General features: G+C 42.9%; 1 protein-coding gene across 2 annotated transcripts in view; it reads left to right on the top strand.

Annotated features, from left to right (window-relative positions):
* MAOB (monoamine oxidase B) overlaps positions 1–20580 on the top strand; it is a 112095-nt gene that overhangs the window by 73139 nt on the left and 18376 nt on the right. For both annotated transcript variants that reach the window (XM_049704843.1, XM_049704841.1), the window contains exons 4-8: positions 9736–9840; positions 11024–11115; positions 16259–16400; positions 17615–17764; positions 18971–19130. In XM_049704843.1, coding sequence (XP_049560800.1) covers positions 9736–9840; positions 11024–11115; positions 16259–16400; positions 17615–17764; positions 18971–19130 — 649 coding nt within the window. The remainder of the gene's footprint in view (positions 1–9735; positions 9841–11023; positions 11116–16258; positions 16401–17614; positions 17765–18970; positions 19131–20580) is intronic.

Here is a 20580-nt window from a genome sequence, read left to right as displayed (position 1 = left end):
TGACCTTCGAACAAGCTTCTCAACCTCTCTGTGCTTCAGGACTCATCTGTAAAATGAAGCATACAATTAGCAATTTACTGACTGAGTTGTTGTGAGAATTAAATTAAATTATTTAATTAAAACCATCAGCCTAGTGTCTGACAAATGGTGTTCAATAATTATAATTAAGAGGCTGGGAAGTTTCATGATCAAGAGTATTGGCCTTTGAATGTCTGAATTGCAATCCTGCTGCCACTTAGCAGTTGTGAGACCTTGAGCAGACGATAATTATTTCACCTCTCTATGTCTCAGCTTCTCCATCTGAAAGGGTGGCCGTGAAGATTAATGAATCAATACATGTAAAGTGCACAGAACAAGGCCTGCACGGGGTAAACAGTCTCTGTCAGCTGTTGTCATTATTGTTTGTTAATATTATTCCTGCAAGGCTTTGCCTAATTTCTCAGCCAGTACCATCCCCATCTTCCCTATTTCTCCCTACATGGACGATTCTGTTGCAGGAAGGTGGACCCCTTCCAGGGCCCGAGCGTGGGCTCTTGTCTAACACCTGGAAATGAGTTGTCCAAGGAGACACACGTGCTGACAAAGCAAGAGACTTTTTTAGGAAGGGGTGCTGGGCGGAGAGCAGGAGGGTAAAGGAACCCAGGAGAACTGCTCTGCCATGTGGCTCGCAGTCTTGGGTTTTATGGTAATGGGGTTAGTTTCCAGGTTGTCTCTGGGCAATCATCTTGCTTGGCCCCTAGTCTGACTCAGGGTACTGCCTGGTGGTGTGTGAATCTCTCAGCCAAGATGGATTCCAGCAAGAGGACTCTGGGAAGTTGGCCCTCTCCTCCCTCTTTTGGCCCCTCCCGAATTCACCCAGTTAGTTTTCAGTGACAGCACCATGTTCCTTATCAGGACCTTCTGTTGTGAGACAACTCAGGCAATCGGGGTCTGGCCAAGGCGGGTGGTTTCAGTCAACGGTTCCCTAACAACTCCAGGCCTTTTCTGTGCTAAGTGCTGCTGGCTTGTTCCAAAAACGTTGTCACTGTTGTCTACCCCGTCCTCCAGCTTCGCCCATGTGATGATGCAATCAGAACCCCGTGCTGGGGCTTCCCTGGTGGTGCAGTGGTTAAGAATCTGCCTGCCAATGCAGGGGACATGGGTTCGAGCCCTGGTCCAGGAAGATCCCACATGCCTCGGAGCAACTAAACCTGTGCGCCACAACTAGTGAGCCCGTGCACCACAGCTACTGAAGCCCGCGCGCCTAGAGCTCGTGCTCTGCAACAAGAGAAGCCACCGCAATGAGAAGCTCCTGCGCACAGCAATGAAGAGTAGCCCCCGCTCGCCGCAACTAGAGAAAGCCCGCACGCAGCAACAAAGACCCAACGCAGCCGAAAATAAAACAAATAAATATATTTTAAAAAAAAAAAGAACCCCTGTTGACCACAGGCTCCAAGTGCTTAGAAATGAGAACAGATAAACAGAGGAAGAAAGCCATTTGCCTAAGTAGAGCTTCCTTCCCTCCTCCCCCATAGGGTAGATTAAATTTCTTTTCTTCCAAACTGGAAATATAGATCAAAAGTTAAGCTTGGTCCTCCTATTTTGTTTGTGGCCCAAGCATAGTCCTTTCCAAGAGCCGTAAAAGTCATTGAGTTCTAGAGGGGCTGGATGGCCTGCTCCACAGTGAGGAAGGCGACATTCCCATGAACGGCAGAGGAGGCACGGAGAGGGAAAGGTCACTGTCGAGAAGCAGGATCGAAGAAAGGCCAGGCCACCTGTTCTTACTGCAGAGACTGGGGTCAATGTGGGGAATAAGATGGCAAAAGGGCTTCCCAGATGCGACAGACTTCAGGGTGTGCAGTCTTTGCCTCAGAGAACAAGGGTCAGGAGAAGAGCAAGACGTCTGGAGCATCAAAGTTGACAAGTGATGTACCTGCCGCCAAGCCAGCCCGTCTCAGAGCCCTGGCCCACTCGTTAGGGGGAGAATTGAGAGGTAGATTTCAGATGTTTTTACTGAGCCTGCCGAAGCTCTTAGGCTACAAAATAAGGCCATGTGATAATCGAGTTGGTTGCTGGTTTTCAGCAAGTCTGCTTTAGAAAGTCAAACATAAATCTTCATGCCAGGGTGTCTGATTCTAGGAATTTACCCAAAGGATATTAATCAAAAATGTGGGCACGGGGCTTCCCTGGTGGCGCAGTGGTTGGGGGTCCGCCTGCCAATGCAGGGAGCGTGGGTTCGTGCCCCGGTCCGGGAGGATCCCACGTGCCACGGAGCGGCTGGGCCCATGCGCCATGGCTGCTGGGCCTGCGCGTCCTGAGCCTGTGTTCCTTAGCAGGAGAGGCCACAGCAGTGAGAGGCCCGCGTACCACACAAAAAAAATAAAAAATTGTGGGCATGGATTTATGGGTACGAAGTGGTTGTATAAACGACGGGGCGTTCGTCATGATCCCAGTACTGTCAGCAACATTCATTTAGTGAGTGCATCCTGTTTGCCACGTATCGTTTTGGTTAATTCTTACAATACCCCTGTGAGATGGGTACCATTATTCCAAATCTAAAGGTAAGAGAACACAAATATTGAACAACTTGACTGTAGTCACACAGCTATCAAGTTTCCGAGACCATTTTGAATCCATTCTTTGGTCATTTAAAAGCCACCCTGGGGACTTCCCTGGTGGTGCAGTGGTTAAGAATCCGCCTGCCAATGCAGGGGACGGGTTCGAGCCCTGGTCCGGGAAGATCCCACATGCTGCAGAGAAACTAAGCCCGTGTGCCACAACTACGGAGCCTGCACTCTAGAGCCCATGAGCCACAACTACTGAGCCCATGTGCCACAACTACTGAAGCCTGTGCGCCTAGAGCCCGTGCGCTCCGCAACAAGAATAGCCCCCGCTCACCGCAACTAGAGAAAGCCCATGCGCAGCAACAAAGACCCAACGCAGCCAAAAATAAATAAACAGATTTATTTTTTAAAAAAAAGCCACCCTGCATCTCTTCTCCTGTGGTTCTATACCAGCCCTTTTCAGACTTTTACATTCTTGAAAATTACTGAGAACCTCAAGTAGCTTTGGCTCAACTGACTCCATCTCTTTGTATTTTCCATATTAGGAATTGAAACTGAGGATTTTTAGCAATATCTATTAATTCACCTAAAATAACAATAATAACCCTGTGACAAGTTAACATTTTTATGGAAAAAAAGTGATTTCTAAGGCAAACACATGAGTGAGTGGCATTGACTTTCATTTTTGCATATCTCTTTCACATCTGGCTTGAGAGAAGACAGCTGGCTTCTCATATCTGTGTCGGCATTCAGTCTGTCGTGATATGTTGTTTTGTCCCTGAACTGGGGACTTACTCTGATGTCATGATTTCTTCAGACGAGACAGGCCTCCCTGGACAATGTTCTAAATAGTAACAATCACTGGACTGTTTCTACAATAGCCAAATCTGAGGCACAAAACTCTCATGTTACCTTTGGTCACGTCAAATAAATTTAGACGTTCCCGCCCTCCCCTACTTATTCCCTGAAGCTTGAAGACTTGACATTTTTATGTCTCTAACAATAGTGCTTTCCTGGGTTTGTCAGAAGCTTTCTCTAATCTTATAAAATAATACAGTTGGCTCTCCGTATTCGCAGATTCAACCAACCATGGATCGTGTATTATGTTTATGATCGTGGTTGGTTGAATCTGCGGATGCGGAACCCGTGGATACAGAGGACCGGCTCTGGGACTTGAGAATTCGCAGATTTGAGTATCTGCTGTGGGTCCTAGAACCAGTGCCCTGAGAACACTGAAGGACAACTGTAATTGTTTTTATAAACTTAGCTAAGATGCTACCTGCTTGGACGTTAAGACACCAAAGACACCAAAGACTGTCAGTAAATGAGAACATAAAAAGGGTGAAGTGTTTTATTCTTCTTCATCACGGTGCTCTTTACATATTGTTTGGCTTCCATTTACTCACACAGAGCCCTCTGTGGTGGTCACTTCTCACTCCGGTTTTGGCTTTAGCGTTCTGAACACACCTCCTATCTAAGAGCATTCCTGATTTAGGAGGGCTTTGGCAGCTGGTCTCTGACACCATTGAGTTGCTGGAATGATTGCTGTTGGTGCAGCCCTCACTGTGTTTAGGACCCCATTGAATGAGAATCCCTGGGCTTCAGCTGGGGTGACGTTTCAACTGGGCTACTAAGCTGGCATCTCTCAAGAACAATCTTGGAAGCCCCACCCCACCTCCATCGTATCCCTTCCATAAGACACGTGCTGTACAAAGACCTTATCCTTGAGAAAGGAGGGAGGGATGGTAGAGAGGTGCCCGTCTCACAATGTGTCCCTGAGTTGAAGGTTAACGGGGAAGGAGAAACAGGTTACTGTTATTGATGGGGCTCCCTGTGCAGGTCATGGTTTTCCGGGTAACTCTGCCCTCACCCAAGAGCTGTTCTTCACCTTTTCCCGAGCCAATCCATGAGTCAGACTGGAGTTCTCAGTTTCTTAAGCGATTGTCCCTAAGTTCCCAGGAGTTGCCATGGCTGTTGGTGCAGACCTTGGCAGTGACAGAGCAGGCACCAATTAACCAAATCTGCTGGTCTCACGCTCTTCTTCAGGCCATCTGCTGGTGATTTCTGGCAGAACCAAAGTGTTTGTGAAAACAAGCAAACACAAAGCCCTGAATAACTAAATTATCTGGCCGACCACCAATTTCTTCCCCTCCATTCTTGGTCCTAAAGATTTTTGCGACAAAAATGGGCTGTTCTTCCCATTTAAGGGGTGGCTATTCAACCTGCTTGTGGGTTTATCTCTTTCTGATGCCCTTTACCTGTGGGCACAATGCCACACTGAGGAGTCCAGGGAGAGGTCTCTGTATGCCGGTCTCGGATGTACTCTGCCCTTGCGAGGTAGCCTGACTTGGTTCTTCACAATGGGAGCTCCATCTCTCACCCTCTTTGTATAAATGCATCTCTGGTGTGTGGTGGGAAGCAGGGCAGGTGCTGCTGGTGAGGATCTGTGGAGGCCAAAGTAAGTGACTTAAAAACAAGGAAGTTAATAATAGCATAGGAAACCTGCTATAAACTGAATGTTTTTGTCCCCCTCCAATTCATATATTGAAATCCTAACCCCCAATGTGATAGTATGAGACGTTGGAGCCTTTGGGAGACGATTAGGTCATGAGGACAGAGTCCTCATGAATGAGATCAGTGCTCTTATAAACAGACCCAGAGGGCTCCCTTAGCTCTTCCACCATGTGAAGATACAGTAAGAAAAGGCCATCTATGAACCAGGAACTTGGTCCTCACCAGACATCAAATCTGCCAGCGTCTTGATCTTGGACTTCCCAACCTCTAGAACTGCAAGAAATAAATTTCTCTTGTTTATAAAGCACCCAGTCTATGGGTTTTTTTTTTTTTGTTTTAGCAGCACAAATGGACTAAGACAAAATCTAAGTACAAAAGATCTTTTTAGAATTCAGGACATTGTGTGCCAAATAAATAACAAGTTCAAGGTCACACAGCTGAGATGATATCCAGCATTTATTGTGAACTTACTGTGTGCCGTCAATCTACGCCAACAGGTCCTAGGCGTGCAAAAATAATAATTACAGTAGTAACAGCCGCAGTAATAGCAACAACAACATTTATTGAGAACTGACAACATGCCAGCCACCGTTCAAAGTAACTTATGTGAATCATCTCACTTCGTCTTTCTAGTACATCTGTGAGGTAGCTACTGTCATCCCATTTCTACACAAGTAAACTGAGGACAGAGAGCTTAAGTAACTGAACACAACTAGTGAGTGGCAGAGCCATGACTTGATCCAGGTAGGCTGACTTGAGTCCATGATCTTGCAGCTTAGAGTCCAATGGGTGACGCAAAGTGGTAAATGCATGAAAGCTGGTACAGTGGAGTTAGTGGCAGGTGAAAGGTAAACGGGGAGCTCTGGGACCCTGAGAAGGCCACCTAACCCAGTTGTTTATGGTAATCTGGGCATAATTCCTGGAGGAAGATGATGAGGCCAAGAGATGTTGAGTTGGAACAACGAGATTAAGCAACTCACTCGCTCGGTGTCAATCAGTTTCAGAGAGGCAGTGCTGGGGTGGGACCCACATGTGCTTTGCGGAGAATGATCCTATAGATCCATCCATAGGTTTCTACTGAATAAATTCTATGTGCTGAGCTCTGATGGAGGCATAAGTAGAGGTTTAAAAAAGTCAGCATGCAAATTGCGTGGTATGTGAATTGTATCTCAATAAAGCTGCTTTTTTTTTAAGCCAGCATACACCTAGTTGATTCTATTAAATTCAACATTTTTAAAAATAAAAGAAATGAAGGCTCCTTGGAGAAACGGCAGATCCTAGGGCTGTGGCAGAGACAATAGACAATGAGCCTGGAGAATCTTCTAGTGCCAGAAATGAAGAAAGTGCTCAAAAAACAGAAGGATGAAGCCATGTCAAAAGGACACAGGAGCCCCCAACGACCACAGATGGAACAATTTGAGCAAGAAAATAAATAATGTAGTATTGGATTATAACCCAAAGTATAAAGTGAATATATATAAGTCCATACTGATATAAAGAAGAGATTGAATAAATAAATAATAGGGGAGAAAGAGGCAAATATTCCCTAGAGAAGAATTTTAAAAATGTACGTGGATACCTCCCTCCAGGAAGTAGTGTTTACTCCCTACCATCTCCTCTTGAGAATGGACTGAACTTAGTGACTCTCTTCCAAGGAACAGAGCAGGGAAAGGGGGAAATATAACTTTACAGTGGAGAAAGCTGGCAGGTACCACCTTAACCAAGGAATCTAGTTAATATCAGCAGGGATAAGTCAGGTGCCCCCCAAGGTGATGTGATGAGAAGGGCACTTTCCTCTGTTGTATTCTTCCCCCAAACCCACAACCCCCATCTAAAAATGAAAAAAAAATTCACACAGATCCAGATTGAGAGACATTCTACTAAATACCTGACCAGTATCCTTCCAAACTGTCATGGTCATGAAAAAGAAGGAAAAACTGAGGCACTGTCACAGACCAAAGACCAAGGAGACTTGATGACTAAGCATAATGTAGTATCTTTTGTGGCATCCTGGAACAGAAAAAGTACATTAGTTTACAAATTGGTGAAGTGGAATAAAGTCTTAGGTTTTATAAATAGTCATGTACCAGTGTCAATCCCTGGGTTTTGAGAAATGTACTATGGTAATGCACGATGCTAACATTAGGGAAAACTAGTTGAGAGGGATATAGACACTTTCTGTACTATCTCTGCAACTTCTCTGTAAATCTAATATTCTAAAATCAACAGTGTACTTAAAGCATAAAAGAAAAGTCAACAAGTGTTGGTTGGGATGTGGAGCAATTAGAACTCTCATACATTTCTGGTGAGAATATAAAGCAGTAGAACCACTTTGGAAACTGTTAAACTTGAAAAGTTAAACATACACCCACCATGCAGCTCAGCCATTCTGCTCCTAGGCATTTATCCAAGAGAAAAAAAACATATGTATATAAAAAGACCTGTACAAGGATGTTCATAGCAAACATCCACAATGAATGAATCAAAACTGGAAAGAATCATCAACAGAGGAATGGATAAACAAAGCATGGTACATCCATACAATTGAATACTACTCAGCAATCAAAAAGGACTGACTGCAGCACAGAGGAACCTCAAGAACGTCATGCCAAGCAAAAGAAGCCAGATAAAGGTGGAATCGTACATACTGCATGATTCCATTGTTTAAAAAATTCTAGAACAGGCAAAACCGATCTATAGTGACAAAAAACTGATCAGTGGTTGTCTTGGGCCAGAAAGTGGACAGGAATTGACTGGGGAGGGGCAAGAGAGAACTTTCTGGGGTGATGGGAATGTTTTATATCTTGATTGTGGTAATGGTTACACAGGTGCTTACAGTGTGTCAAAAACTTCTCAAATCGTGCATTTAAAATTGTTTCTTTGGATGTAAATTATACCTCAGTAAAGTTGACTAAGAAGTGTGATAGTTAATTTTATGTGTCTACTTGGCTAGGCCACAAGACATTTGATCAAACACTATCCTAGATGCTTCTGTAGAGGTATTTTTTTAGATGAGTTTAACATTAAATTAGACTTTGAATAAAGCAGGTTATCCTCCATAATGTGAGTAGGCCTCATCCAATCAGTTAAAGGCCTTAATAGAAAAACACTGAGGTCCCCCAAGGAAGACGGAATTCTGCTAGCAGATGGCCTTTGCACTTGAACTGCAACTCTTCCCTGGGTTTCCAGCCAGCCAGCCTGCCCTGTAGATTTTGGAGTTGCCAAGCCTCTACAATTGCCTGAGCCAATTCCCTAAATTAATCTCTCTCTCACTGCCCCCCGCCCCCCTCCTCACACACACATACATCCTATCGGTTCTGTTTCTCTGGAGAACCCTGACTAATACAAGAAGAAAAGTAAGCCTGTATGATAACTCTTCCCTGAGAATCTTAGGGCCTTGTTGGAGAACAAAGAACCATATGACCATAGGATTAATTATTAAAATAGTTTCTGTAACTACAAAATCAGTGTGAGATGAATCTTTGCCAAATGACTGAGAGTTACTGTGAGATCTTGGTTGACTGTGGACCTTGAGTTACTCCAATTTGGTTGCAAGATGATGTCAGAATGCATGGCCTGACTTCTGACTCAGGTTTTCAAATGAACCTAAAGTGGGTTTTGTGGATGTACCTGAACTGCCATTAAGTTAAGCCTCCCAGAGATGACATACAAGCTGCCATGTTAGTAATCCTTGGAGAAATATATGCCCTTTGTCTCTGTGTCGAAGCGTCCCTGCTCTTCTGGGAGAACCAGGCAGTGTAAACATGTCACAAAGAGAACCTTGAAGTTGTGTCTCTTTTTTTTGTGGTACGCGGCCCTCTCGCTGTTGTGGCCTCTCCCGTTGTGGAGCACAGGCTCCGGACGCGCAGGCTCAGCGGCCATGGCTCATGGGCCCAGCCGCTCCGCAGCATGTGGGATCTTCCCGAACCGGGGCACGAACCTGTGTCGCCTGCATTGGCAGGTGGACTCTCAACCACTGCGCCACCAGCGAAGCCCTCTTTTTTTTTTTTTTTTTTTTGGCTGCACTGCTCGGCGTGCGGGATCTTAGTCCCTGACCAGAGATCAAACCCCAGCCATGGCAGTGAAAGAGCTGAGTCCTAACCACTGGACCACCAGGGAACTCCCTAAGTTGTCTCTTCTTTCTGCTTTGACCTTGATCTCTGGGAACTCCTGTGTTGACCTAGCATATCTGATTCCTTGGAGAAGCTTGCTCGGCCCTGTTTTGTGGCTCTTCCTACAGATACTTGCATTCCTGCAATCGGTTTTTCATCCCCTTCTAACTCGTGTAATATTTATAGTTGTCATTTTCTGACCCTCCACCATGCAGAGTCTCCTGGCTCTGAGATATTTGCAAGTATCGTTGGCAAATGAGATTAGGTAACCCCACTTCTGTACTGGCATTTACGTTTTACATGATAAGTGTTCCAATTTCAGAGACAAACCTTTCTATTGTGTTTGGCGTGGCACCAAATTTCTTTAGGTAACAGGGAATTTTGCTGGAAATCTTAATGCTAAAAAGTTAAGTTGGGTTCTGAGGACACTAAGGAACTAAAACACTTGAGTGTATATCACATATTGATAACATGATTTTGCTTACAGATATTTAACAACTTGGCATATTTAACTACTTTTCCATTGTAGTAAATGTTTCCTTTTAAAATTATCCTGTATCTCACAGGGCAAATCCTACCCCTTCAGGGGCCCATTCCCACCTATGTGGAATCCAATTGCCTGCCTAGATCTTAACAACCTTTGGAGGACGATGGATGACATGGGACGAGAGGTAAAGCTTCCTAAAGCTTCTTTGATGACATTTGTATTCTTCATGATAAGTTTAGTCCTTAAAAGAAAGAAGGTGAAGCACGTCAACAGTGCCTGGCACATTGTGTAGCACAGTAACTTGCAGTAAAGATTTGTGAGATGAATAAGTGAGTTTCTAACCTCTAAAAGAATGACATGTCCAATAGGCTGCAATTTGCATACTACTGATGAGGGGGGAGAAGATCTTCTATCATTCAGCTTTCCTGGGATGATGTTTCTAATTTAGAATATCCTCAGGACATAGCAAGTAAGGCTTCTGGTACATCTGTCTGATCTTTGTTAAGGAGTTGATTTTTTAAAAATTATTATTTATTTATTTTTGGCTGTGCCAGGCCTTAGCTGTGACACGAGGGATCTACGTTGCCACGTGTGGGATCTTCAGTTGTGGCATTTGGGATCTTTTAGTCGCAGCATGAGAAATCTTTAGTTGTGGCATGCAAACTCTTAGTTGCGGCATGTGGGATCTAGTTCCCTGAGCAGGGATCGAACCCGGGCCCCCTGCAGTGGGAGCGTGGAGTCTTAGCCACTGGACCACCAGGGAAGTCCCAAGGAGTTGAATTTCTGAATTGTTCTCTCTAAATTATATTAGTAACTTAGTAGTTGATATTTGGAAACAGCCTGATTACAACATAGCCTCCATTTATAGCACAGGAAAGGTTATCAAAAATTAAATATGGGGCTTCCCTTGTGGCGCAGTGGTTGAGAGTCCGCCTGCCGATGCAGGGGACGCGGGTTCGTGCCCTGGTCCGGGAAGCTCCCACGTGCCGCAGAGCGGCTGGGCCCGTGAGCCATGGCCGCTGAGCCTGCGCGTCCGGAGCCTGTGCTCTGCAACGGGAGAGGCCACAACAGTGAGAGGCCCGCGTATGGCAAAAAAAAAAAAAATATATATATATATATATATATATATATACACATATATATATATATACACACACACACATATATATATATATATAAAATATGGATTGAGTGAATAGGAAGTCTACACAGACAACATGGATTGTGCAGTAAAAAACCACTATTGGGGGAATTTGGAAAACTTGCATTTTGCTTCTTTAAGTTAGAGTTTTGAATACTATTCAAATAGTTATTTAAAATGGAAAATTACATTTGCTTTTCCCCTCTGAATCGTCATCTGAATGTAGATTCCCAGTGATGCCCCATGGAAGGCGCCCCTTGCAGAACAGTGGGACCACATGACGATGAAGGAGCTGCTGGACAAGATCTGCTGGACGGAGTAAGACTCGCCATTAGGCACAGGCATTGACTGTGACTCTCTTTCAGGTTCAGTTAGCAATTCCGTTCAGCAGCTATGAACCGAGTAGCTGCTCTGTGTCTATAACCACACCATTTGGCCAGGTGGAGTGCTGAAAAATATTGGAACCATGTCCTGCCCTAAAGATGTCTATACATCAAACCTACTTCTCTGGGATAGTTTTGCATTACAGAGGTGGTATTACCCCCTAAAGTCCTTAGGACAGACCACATTGTGCCACTTCCCTTATTTAGAACAGCTTAAAGATCTCACTTATCAAGCTGTCGATGTAGGGATACCTGTATACTCCTCACTGGTGGTCAAGTATGGAGAGAGTGCATCAGCACATGCATTTCAAACACCTATGGGATGGAGTGGAATTCTTCAAAGCTTTGAAGAGGAACTTCTAGAGAAGTTCTCTGGATAATTCACAACTGTCCAGGAAACATGGATGACTGGACTGACTGCTTCCCATTAGGGAGAAACGTGTAGCATTGAAAGAAAGTATTCATGAGTCAAGTATTAAATTGTGGTTGGCAAAGTCGGGAACTATACATGAGCTGTGGAAGCTGTTTAGACAGACAGCGTGGAAAGGCCTCCCTGCTCTTGGACAGCAGGGAAAAAGGAAAGGATGATAAGGGTTCCATCTCAAGCACATGGTGAATTTGTGGTAAGCAAAGTAAGAAAATGGCATTGCTATGAGACTGCTTGCCCGTGCTAAACAGCATTAGCTGAGAATGTGGCTCTGGGGTTGATGTCTTCATTCTCTAGGCATTGTGCGGGGGAGGGGGGAGTTGGAGCAATGGCAACTAAAAGTAAAAAGTTTTTAAGGATATCTGAATCTAATATATGGAAATAACCAAAAGACATAAAATGTACATACTTCTTCATACATAAATTCAACTTCTTAGAATTTAGCTTAAAGAAGGAGAGAGAAAAGAAGAGAGGGAGAAACGGAGAGAGAAAGGGAGAGAGGGAGATTCAAAGCATTATTTTTAAAAGGAAAATCTAAATGTCCCATAATAGAAGACTGGTTAAATTAATTATGGTTTGTCTGAAAACTGGAATACTCTAAAATCTTTAAAAATCGTGTTGAAGAAGAATATTTAATGGCTTGAAAAACATCATACTATTAAACAGATAGAAAAGCAGGCTGTCATCAAGTATGTACAGTGTGATATATCATCTCATTTCTAAAGAGAAAACTGTACATTCACTGCAAGCAACGGATATCCATCAGAATGTTTTTTTTGTTTTGTTTTGTTTTTGCTGTACGCGGGCCTCTCACCGTTGTGGCTTCTCCCGTTGCGGAGCACAGGCTCCGGACGCGTAGGCTCAGCGGCCATGGCTCATGGGCCCAGCCGCTCCGCGGCATGTGGGATCTTCCCGGACCAGGGCACAAACCTGCGTCCCCTGCATCGGCAGGCGGACTCTCAACCACTGCGCCACCAGGGAAGCCCCATCAGAATGTTTTTTAACATCTAATATTACAATGCAAGCAATTATCCACGTCATTAAAATTCTTCATCAAACGTCATATTCATGGTTGCAGACTATTCCATGGGAAGTGAATACCATAATGTGTTTATCTATTACCATTTGACGTTTCAGTTACTTCCAGTTTTTAATCATTACCGTTATTATTATATAATACTCTGTGATGAACATGTGCCTCTCCTACGTCTTCAGCCTTCGAAAGCAACCAATTTTGAAAGAGTAAAACCCTTTTATTGTCACGAAATCAATGCCTATTATTAATTACATCCTTTTTAACACTTATCTGATACTATTTACCACTCTGTTTTAGAATGTAGTTTGTAATACAACTTATTTTGTTTGTAATAAAATTGCAGTATTTACTTTTAAATTTTATACATGAGATTTTCAAAATATAGTGAATATTTTTTACCTGCATTTGTTTTATAACTCCTGTTACAAAAAGCTTTTAATAAATTCATTAGGTCTTCTCTCTCCAGAGAGCTTTGAAGCTCATTGAAGATAGGACTAATTATATTTCTTTGGTCTCACAGAGATCTGAGTTTTTCTGCCATAGTCCTTGACCTAATCCTCCCCTTAGTGAATATTCTAGGTTGTTGGCTGACAAAAGAAAGCATTCTGAGATGTTAAGAATATATGAACACAAAGTAATTTTTAAATTTTTCCTAAGCAAGATAAGCATGATGTCATTTCCTGGTTTTAAAGGAAGTAATGCCCAGAATATCCAACCTACCGTGGTTCAAACTAAAGCACAATCATATATTCAAAGACTAATGTTGACCGTTCTTTCTGTTATCATTTATAAAGTGGTTTTCAAAAACAGATTAAATTTATGATGTAGTCACAGCTATGTAAATACACTTTTTAAAACCTATAACTAGAAAAAGAAATGCACCAAAATGAGTCTAGGGATTATCTTTGGGGGGGCAGAAATGTGGAAGATACTCATTCTCTCATCTTTTTATTTTATGAATTTTCCAAATTTTATATAATAAGTGTATATTTTTCATGTAGAAAACATAATAACGTTTATCTTTTAAAGAGTCAACAGGGCAAGGAACATGAAAATATTATTGCACTAGCTTCCTTGGCCTTCCATCCCTCAGATATTTTTCTTCTCATTTCTCTTCTCAGTAAAGCTCCTAGAGTAAATCAGATAAAGGATTAAGAATGGCCTGGCCCTCCAGAGACAAATTACTTTTAGATCTCCCTTGATTTCAAACCAGGGTTATTTCTTTCTCACCAAATTGGCAACAGTAACAACTAGAATCACAGCTCTATTTTTATATTTAATATCGGTTATCTAGCTAGGGCAACATTAGGTTTTAGTGATTTATGACTCCCTTGTACCATCCGAATTCACCTATACGATAAAGAACAAAGAAAACGGGACATCAGGAAGCAGCAAAGGATGTTTTCACTTTGAAGTAATATTTTAAACCAATCTTTGGGTATTTGTTTTAGATAGAAGCCAAAAATTGCCTCTGCAAAGAAAGCATGAGTCAGCAATTTCCATCCCTTCAGTTATCATGAGGAATCTTGCAAAACTAACTTGAAGTCACTTCAACATATATATTACACTATATGCAGGCTTAATGATGGGGACTGTCACAAAAGTGCTACAAGTAACTGGTATGTGTGTTAGGTGCGATTCTACAAACTTCCAGAGTCAAGGTACACTAGGGTAGAGAGGTGTCCCTTCGTCAATATTTGTCCCTTCAAGGTTGTCAACTGACTGATTTTAAAGCATTCTGAGGTATTAAAAGCATGAAGTTTGAATCAGGTATGATGTGGTTTGCAGTTGTACCGTTTAGTGAGCTGTGCGCTACATGTTATTAACTTCCCTGAGACTCAGTGTTTGGGTTTGTGAAGTGGGGAAGAATAATGACTGTCATTTTTGTGACAAATCGATAAGACAGTGGGTTTTAAAAACCATGGAGTGTGAAAGAGTTCAATAAATGGAAGACGGTATTATTTATTCCAACCATTGTCAGCACTACCAGGTGGAAAATTCTACCTCAGGTATAACCAGATTAACAACATGCAAACTTTATGTCAAAGTCAAAAGCGGGATTGGTCCTAATTAAAGATATCCCAGAGTACATATTACTACTGGTGAATTTTAGGATCTGTTAGATTTCACTGAGCTGTTGGAATTGCATGAGATCATTCACTTTCTGATGTGGCTCCAGATAGGACATAACCTCTCATCATTTACCTGCCAACCTCAAGCAAAAGTTCGTCTATCTATACTCTATCAATCACTTTTTCCCCTCATCCATCCTTTGAGCTGGTCTTCCATTAGACAGTAAAATAACTGAATAGATAACTGACTAATTCTGTACTTGGTACAGCACCTAGCATATCCTTTGAGCATTATGGATCATTTAAAAATAATGTTTAGGGAGTTTCCTGGTGGCCTAGTGGTTAGGATTCCAGGCTTTCACTGCCGCGGCCTGGGTTTAATCCAGTTGGGGAACTGAGATCCTGCAAGCTGTGTGGCATGGCCAAAATAAATAAAGAAAGAAAAGAAAAGTAATGTTTAATTAATTGATATTTCCCACCAACCATGTATTCATTCAGTCATCTAACAAGTAATTTATTAAGTGCTTACTACGTTCCAGTCACTATTTTATTAAAGAGGATACTATGGTTAGCAAGAAAGTTAAGATCCCTGTCTCACTGATTGATATTCTAGTGGGGGAGACAGCAATAAAAAATAATAAACCAATAATTAAGATAATTTAAGACAGTGAAAATAGTTTTAAAGCTACCACACTGTGGTAAAATGATAGAGAACGCCAGGTGCTGGGAATATAGAAGCTGGTGCTCATTTTTCTAGACATATAAGAGTTCATCTTTCTGAGGGGACATTAGAATAAGTACAGAAGGTACAGGATGAGATAGGAAAGGTAGGCATGGGCTAGATCACTTAGAACTTTGGAGGCCTTGGTAAAAGATCTGAATCTTATTCTGGTTTTGATAGGATGCCACTGGAAAGTTTTAAGCGAGGGAATGACATGACTTAATTTACACTATAGAAAGAGCACCACAGAGGGGAGGGCAATAAAAACCTTTTGGCTTCAAGTGTGGTACACAGATATTCAGTGAGGACAAGTGGAACGAGAGAGACAAGTCTGGAGGAAATAATTCTAATCATCCCGGCAAGAGATGATGCCAATTTGGTGGTAATGAAGGTGGAGTGATGTGGTGAGAGACAACAGGACTTCCTGATGGATTGGATGGTGGGAGAGTGATGGAAAGAGAGAAATGAAGGTTGATTTCTGGAGTGTTGGCCTTAGCAAGTGGGTGAATGGTGATGCCTTTTACTGAGATGGGGACGCCTAAAAGAGTAGCAAGTGTGTGGAGAGCAGTCGTAACAGCATAGCATATGGAATACATGCTGATTCTGAGCTAGGTCTTTTGATTAAGGGGAAAATATGTCTCCTATTCCCCAAATCTCTGATGTCATGTTTTATAATATTAGGTTCTAGTGACAATTTTCTGAAACTTGCTAAATTGTTCTCCACTTAGAGCCAAGTTAAGTTTACTGCTTGAATAATTTCCAGAGAATGAAGAAGATGCTCCCCTGCATTTGCCAGCTTTGCTCTTGTTTCTCCCTGAGCAGATCTTCGAAGCAGCTTGCTACTCTCTTTGTGAACCTGTGTGTCACCGCCGAGACGCATGAGGTCTCCGCTCTCTGGTTCCTGTGGTATGTGAAGCAGTGTGGGGGCAGTGCCAGGATCATCTCAACAACCAATGGAGGGCAGGTACCCATTCATACCCCGACCGTTGAAACAGAAAACCACCACTGCCTAAGTGAAAGATTGGCATCATCCTTCAGTCATGAAAGGATGGAACAGGAGGCAGGCTTGTGGCTTTTAGAGCTTAATCATAGCAGCTCAAAGTGACAGTCTGTTGTTAGGTACCCAGTGTGACAGCCCAGTGGCCAATGTCATTTTAAAATTAGGCTTGTCTCCTTTTTTTATGTTCTTTTGCAACTTTCCATTTGGATATACATCCGATGATTATTTGGTAAGTTTGTAAGACACCAGCTGATGAACATAACTTGAGTACTTCTTGGAAAGCTGAACAGAAAACGTCAGAAACGTATTTTCAGTTTAAAACACACACACCACATGGAATTCATTCATTCATTCAGTGCCTATTTCCTGAGCCTCAGCCTTGTATAATGTGCTACGCTGGGCACAGTAGGAAATGGATTAGAGTTCTTAGCTAATCTCCTCGACAGTCATTTTCCTTTCCTTCCCTTCCTCTTCCTGCCCCCTCCTCCATCTCATCACCCTCTTTCTTCTCCTTCTCCCCCTCCCTTCTCTTTCCCCTTCTCTGTGACCTTCTTTCTAGACCTGTTTGAAATAGTCTTTTTAAAAATTAACTGAACTGAAAATTTAGGAGAAAACAGTCAGCTCAACTGTGGGCGCAATCACGCAGGACATTAGGAAGCTTTTGCAGGTGGGTGCGGTGAGGTGAAATGGCCTCGGTGGCCACAGAAACAGCAGGTACCTGACCCAGGGTGAGACAGACAGACTGTAACAGGGAGTAAGCTGGCCTGGGGATGGGTGGGTCAGCAAGATTCTGAGACTGAGTAACAAGGAAACAGGAAACAGGCCTAGGTGTGCTCGGGCAAGTGGTGGCTCAGCAACTCAACCAAAGGATGCAGGTAGGACACAGAGCAGGGGTCTCGGCCAGGCAGGCGGGACATGGGAGTCAGGCTGAGGATGTCCAGCTGAGTTTGGAGTCTGGGAGTCCATCAGAACATAGCCTGGAAGGCTCGAAAACGTGTAATTTTGTTGAAAGCCAGCAATCATTGGTTAGAAAACAATGGTGAAAGACACTACCCACAAGGGCAGCATGAAATTGTATACCTCACACAGTAAAGATATGTGAGGAAAACTAGCAACTTAGCAATTTATATCCATTCCTATATTTCCTACCCACCTCTTGGGTCCTTTTTTCTTTCCAGGAGAGGAAATTTGTGGGTGGATCTGGTCAAGTGAGTGAGCGAATAATGGACCTCCTTGGGGACCGAGTGAAGCTGGAGAGGCCTGTGATCCACATTGACCAGACAGGAGAAAATGTCCTTGTGGAGACCCTAAACCACGAGGTGTATGAGGTAACCAAGAGCCTTAAACCAGGGAGAAGAGACCAGAGTCCCATAGATAACCAGAGCTTAAATAAAGCAAAGAATATTCTAGACTTTGTAGACAATGCCTTTGCCAAAAGCAAAAAAGCTACCTCTGGGGCTTCCCTGGTGGCGCAGTGGTTGAGAGTCCGCCTGCCGATGCAGGGGACACGGGTTCGTGCCCCGGTCCTGGAGGATCCCACATGCCGCGGAGTGGCTGGGCCCATGAGCCATGGCTGCTGAGCCTGCGCGTCCAGAGCCTGTGCTCTGCAATGGGAGAGGCCACAACAGTGAGAGGCCCACGTACCACCAAAAAAAAAAAGCTACCTCTATCTGAAAGAAAGGAAAACAGAACCATAATATTTGGGGGTGAGGGGGGAGATTTACAAAACACATATTATCAACCCTCTGTATTGGGCTCCTACATAATTAGAACATCAAAGAAAATATTTATTTGATAACTATCAAGTGCCTCCTATGTGCCAGGCATTATTCTAGGAGTTGGGAACATAGCAGTGAACAAAACAGATAAAATTGTCTGCCTTCATGTGGCTTACATTCTAGTAAAGGAGAAAAGTTGTAATCAGATATATAAAATAGAGACTATGCCAAATAGTAATGAGTACTGTGGAAAAAACCAAGCAGGGAAGGGGGAGAGGGTGTGCCAGAAGGTGAGGTGGGACGATTGGTCATGCAATTTTAAATAGGTCATCAAGGAAGGCCTCACTCAGAAGGTGATGTTTGAGCACAGAACCCAAGGAGATGAGGGATTAAGCCAGGTGGCTCTCTGGGGAATAGTTTTCCAGGTAGACTGAAACAGTCAGTGCAAAGGCCCTGAGGTAAGAGCAAGCCTGGCATGTTGAAGTAACAGCAAGGTAGTCAAAATGGTGGAATTAAGAGGATTGAGGGGAAGAGTAACAGAAGATGAGATCAGAGATGTGACAGGGGTTCCTTTCATGTATGACCTTGAAAGTGACTGTAAGGAACTTAGCTTTGACTCCAAGTGTGATGGGAAGTCATTGGAGGTTTTGAGCTAGGGAACAACAAGAGCTCATTTTGATTCTAACAAGTTTGATTCTTCTAGTTTCTCTTTTAAGAAGAGATTGAGTGGGGGACGAGGGTAAATGAGGGAGAAACATTAGAAAAAGAGCAAAAACAACCCACCAGCAATGTTTAACCACGCCGTTTTTCTTCCAGGCTAAGTATGTGATTAGCGCTATTCCTCCTGTTCTGGGCATGAAGATTCATTTCAGTCCCCCTCTGCCAATGATGAGAAACCAGCTGATCACTCGTGTGCCTTTGGGTTCAGTCATCAAGTGCATAGTTTATTATAAAGAGCCCTTCTGGAGGAATAAGGGTGAGTACTTTTCTTTGCTTAAAAGGTCCAAGAAACTTGGTGCAAAGTCACACATTTGCGTGTAACTGTTTTTCTTAGAATTCGGACGTAAAACATTCATCCAGGTTCTAAGGTCAGTTCCATCGAGTAAAGTACATTGGCACACACTCATGCAATTAAGTTCCCTTAGAATATGATCAACTCTTTCCATAATTCAGTATAAAGTTTACTAATCCTTTCACAAAATCTTGTGAAAATAGGTTATTAACATTTTCTGATACAGGTTTTTAAAGTATGAGTTTATAAAGCCGTTCACAAAGGTGGGGATTCTGAAAATTTCCAGGCAATTTCTCACTAGTGTCAAGATTCTACTATATGAAATTAAGTTCATTTATGCGTTCATATATATTCAATAAGTGTGTGGCTCTACTGGATAGAACATTACAGGGATGCCCACTAAAATACTAGATTCTGCAACGATGGAAATGTTCCAGAGCGGCTCTGTCCAGGACACCAGCCACTAGCCACGTGTGTGGGTATCAAACACTTGAAATGTAGCTAGTGAGACTGAGGACCTGAATTTTTCAATTTTATTTCATTTCAATTGCTTTAAAGTCAAATATAAAAAGCCACGCATGGCTATTTCATTTTAATAGCTTTAAATTCCAATGTAAAAATGCCATGCATGGCTACTATATTGGACAGCACAATGCTAGAGTCTTATCACATTGACTCTCATCACAGCTCCTTTTCTTCCGAGAGGAGTCCACGTAAGAACCGTCAGTACCTGGGACTGAGGGCAAAGGGAAGGATGGACTGAAATGAGGAGCTAGATTGCAGAAGGGAGAGGAAGGATGTGCTGGAGGCAAAGGGGGAAAGTTTCATATTCTTACCTTAGGGCGGTTCTTCCTGTATCTACCCCTTTCCACCACATTGCAGCCTCCTGATTCTCCCCCTTTGCAGGAAATTCTGTTTAGGACTGTTATTGGATTGGTGCATCAGTTGAACAAGTAATCTATCTTTCACAAAGGACGGTGCAGTGACCCACCATGGAGAGCTTGCTGGTGCTAAGCTGCTTCCTCTCGTGATCCAGGCCACCCGTTTTAGACAGCTGGTTGCTGGCGAGTGGATAAGGTTTAGGACCATGGAATGGAGATTTTTTTTCTCTTAATGACTCAGAATGCCTTTATTTATGGAGAGAATCTCTAGCTTTCCATTCATGTCTGCAGACCTTTATCTTAGGTCTGCAGTGTGCCAGGCAAGTTCATTGTTAGGTACTAGTATCAAAAAGAAAACCCAAGATGCAAACTATTATATATAGAATGAGTAAACAACAAGGTCCTACTGTATAGCACAGGGAACTATATTCTGTGACAAACCATAATGGGAAAGAATATGAAAAAGAATAGATATATATGTATAACTGAATCACTGTGCTGTATGGCGGAAATTAACCCAACATTGTAAATCA

Source organism: Orcinus orca, chromosome X (assembly GCF_937001465.1).
Source record: "Orcinus orca chromosome X, mOrcOrc1.1, whole genome shotgun sequence".
Taxonomy (NCBI): Eukaryota; Metazoa; Chordata; class Mammalia; order Artiodactyla; family Delphinidae; genus Orcinus; species Orcinus orca.
This window is presented reverse-complemented; position numbering and strand designations above follow the sequence as displayed.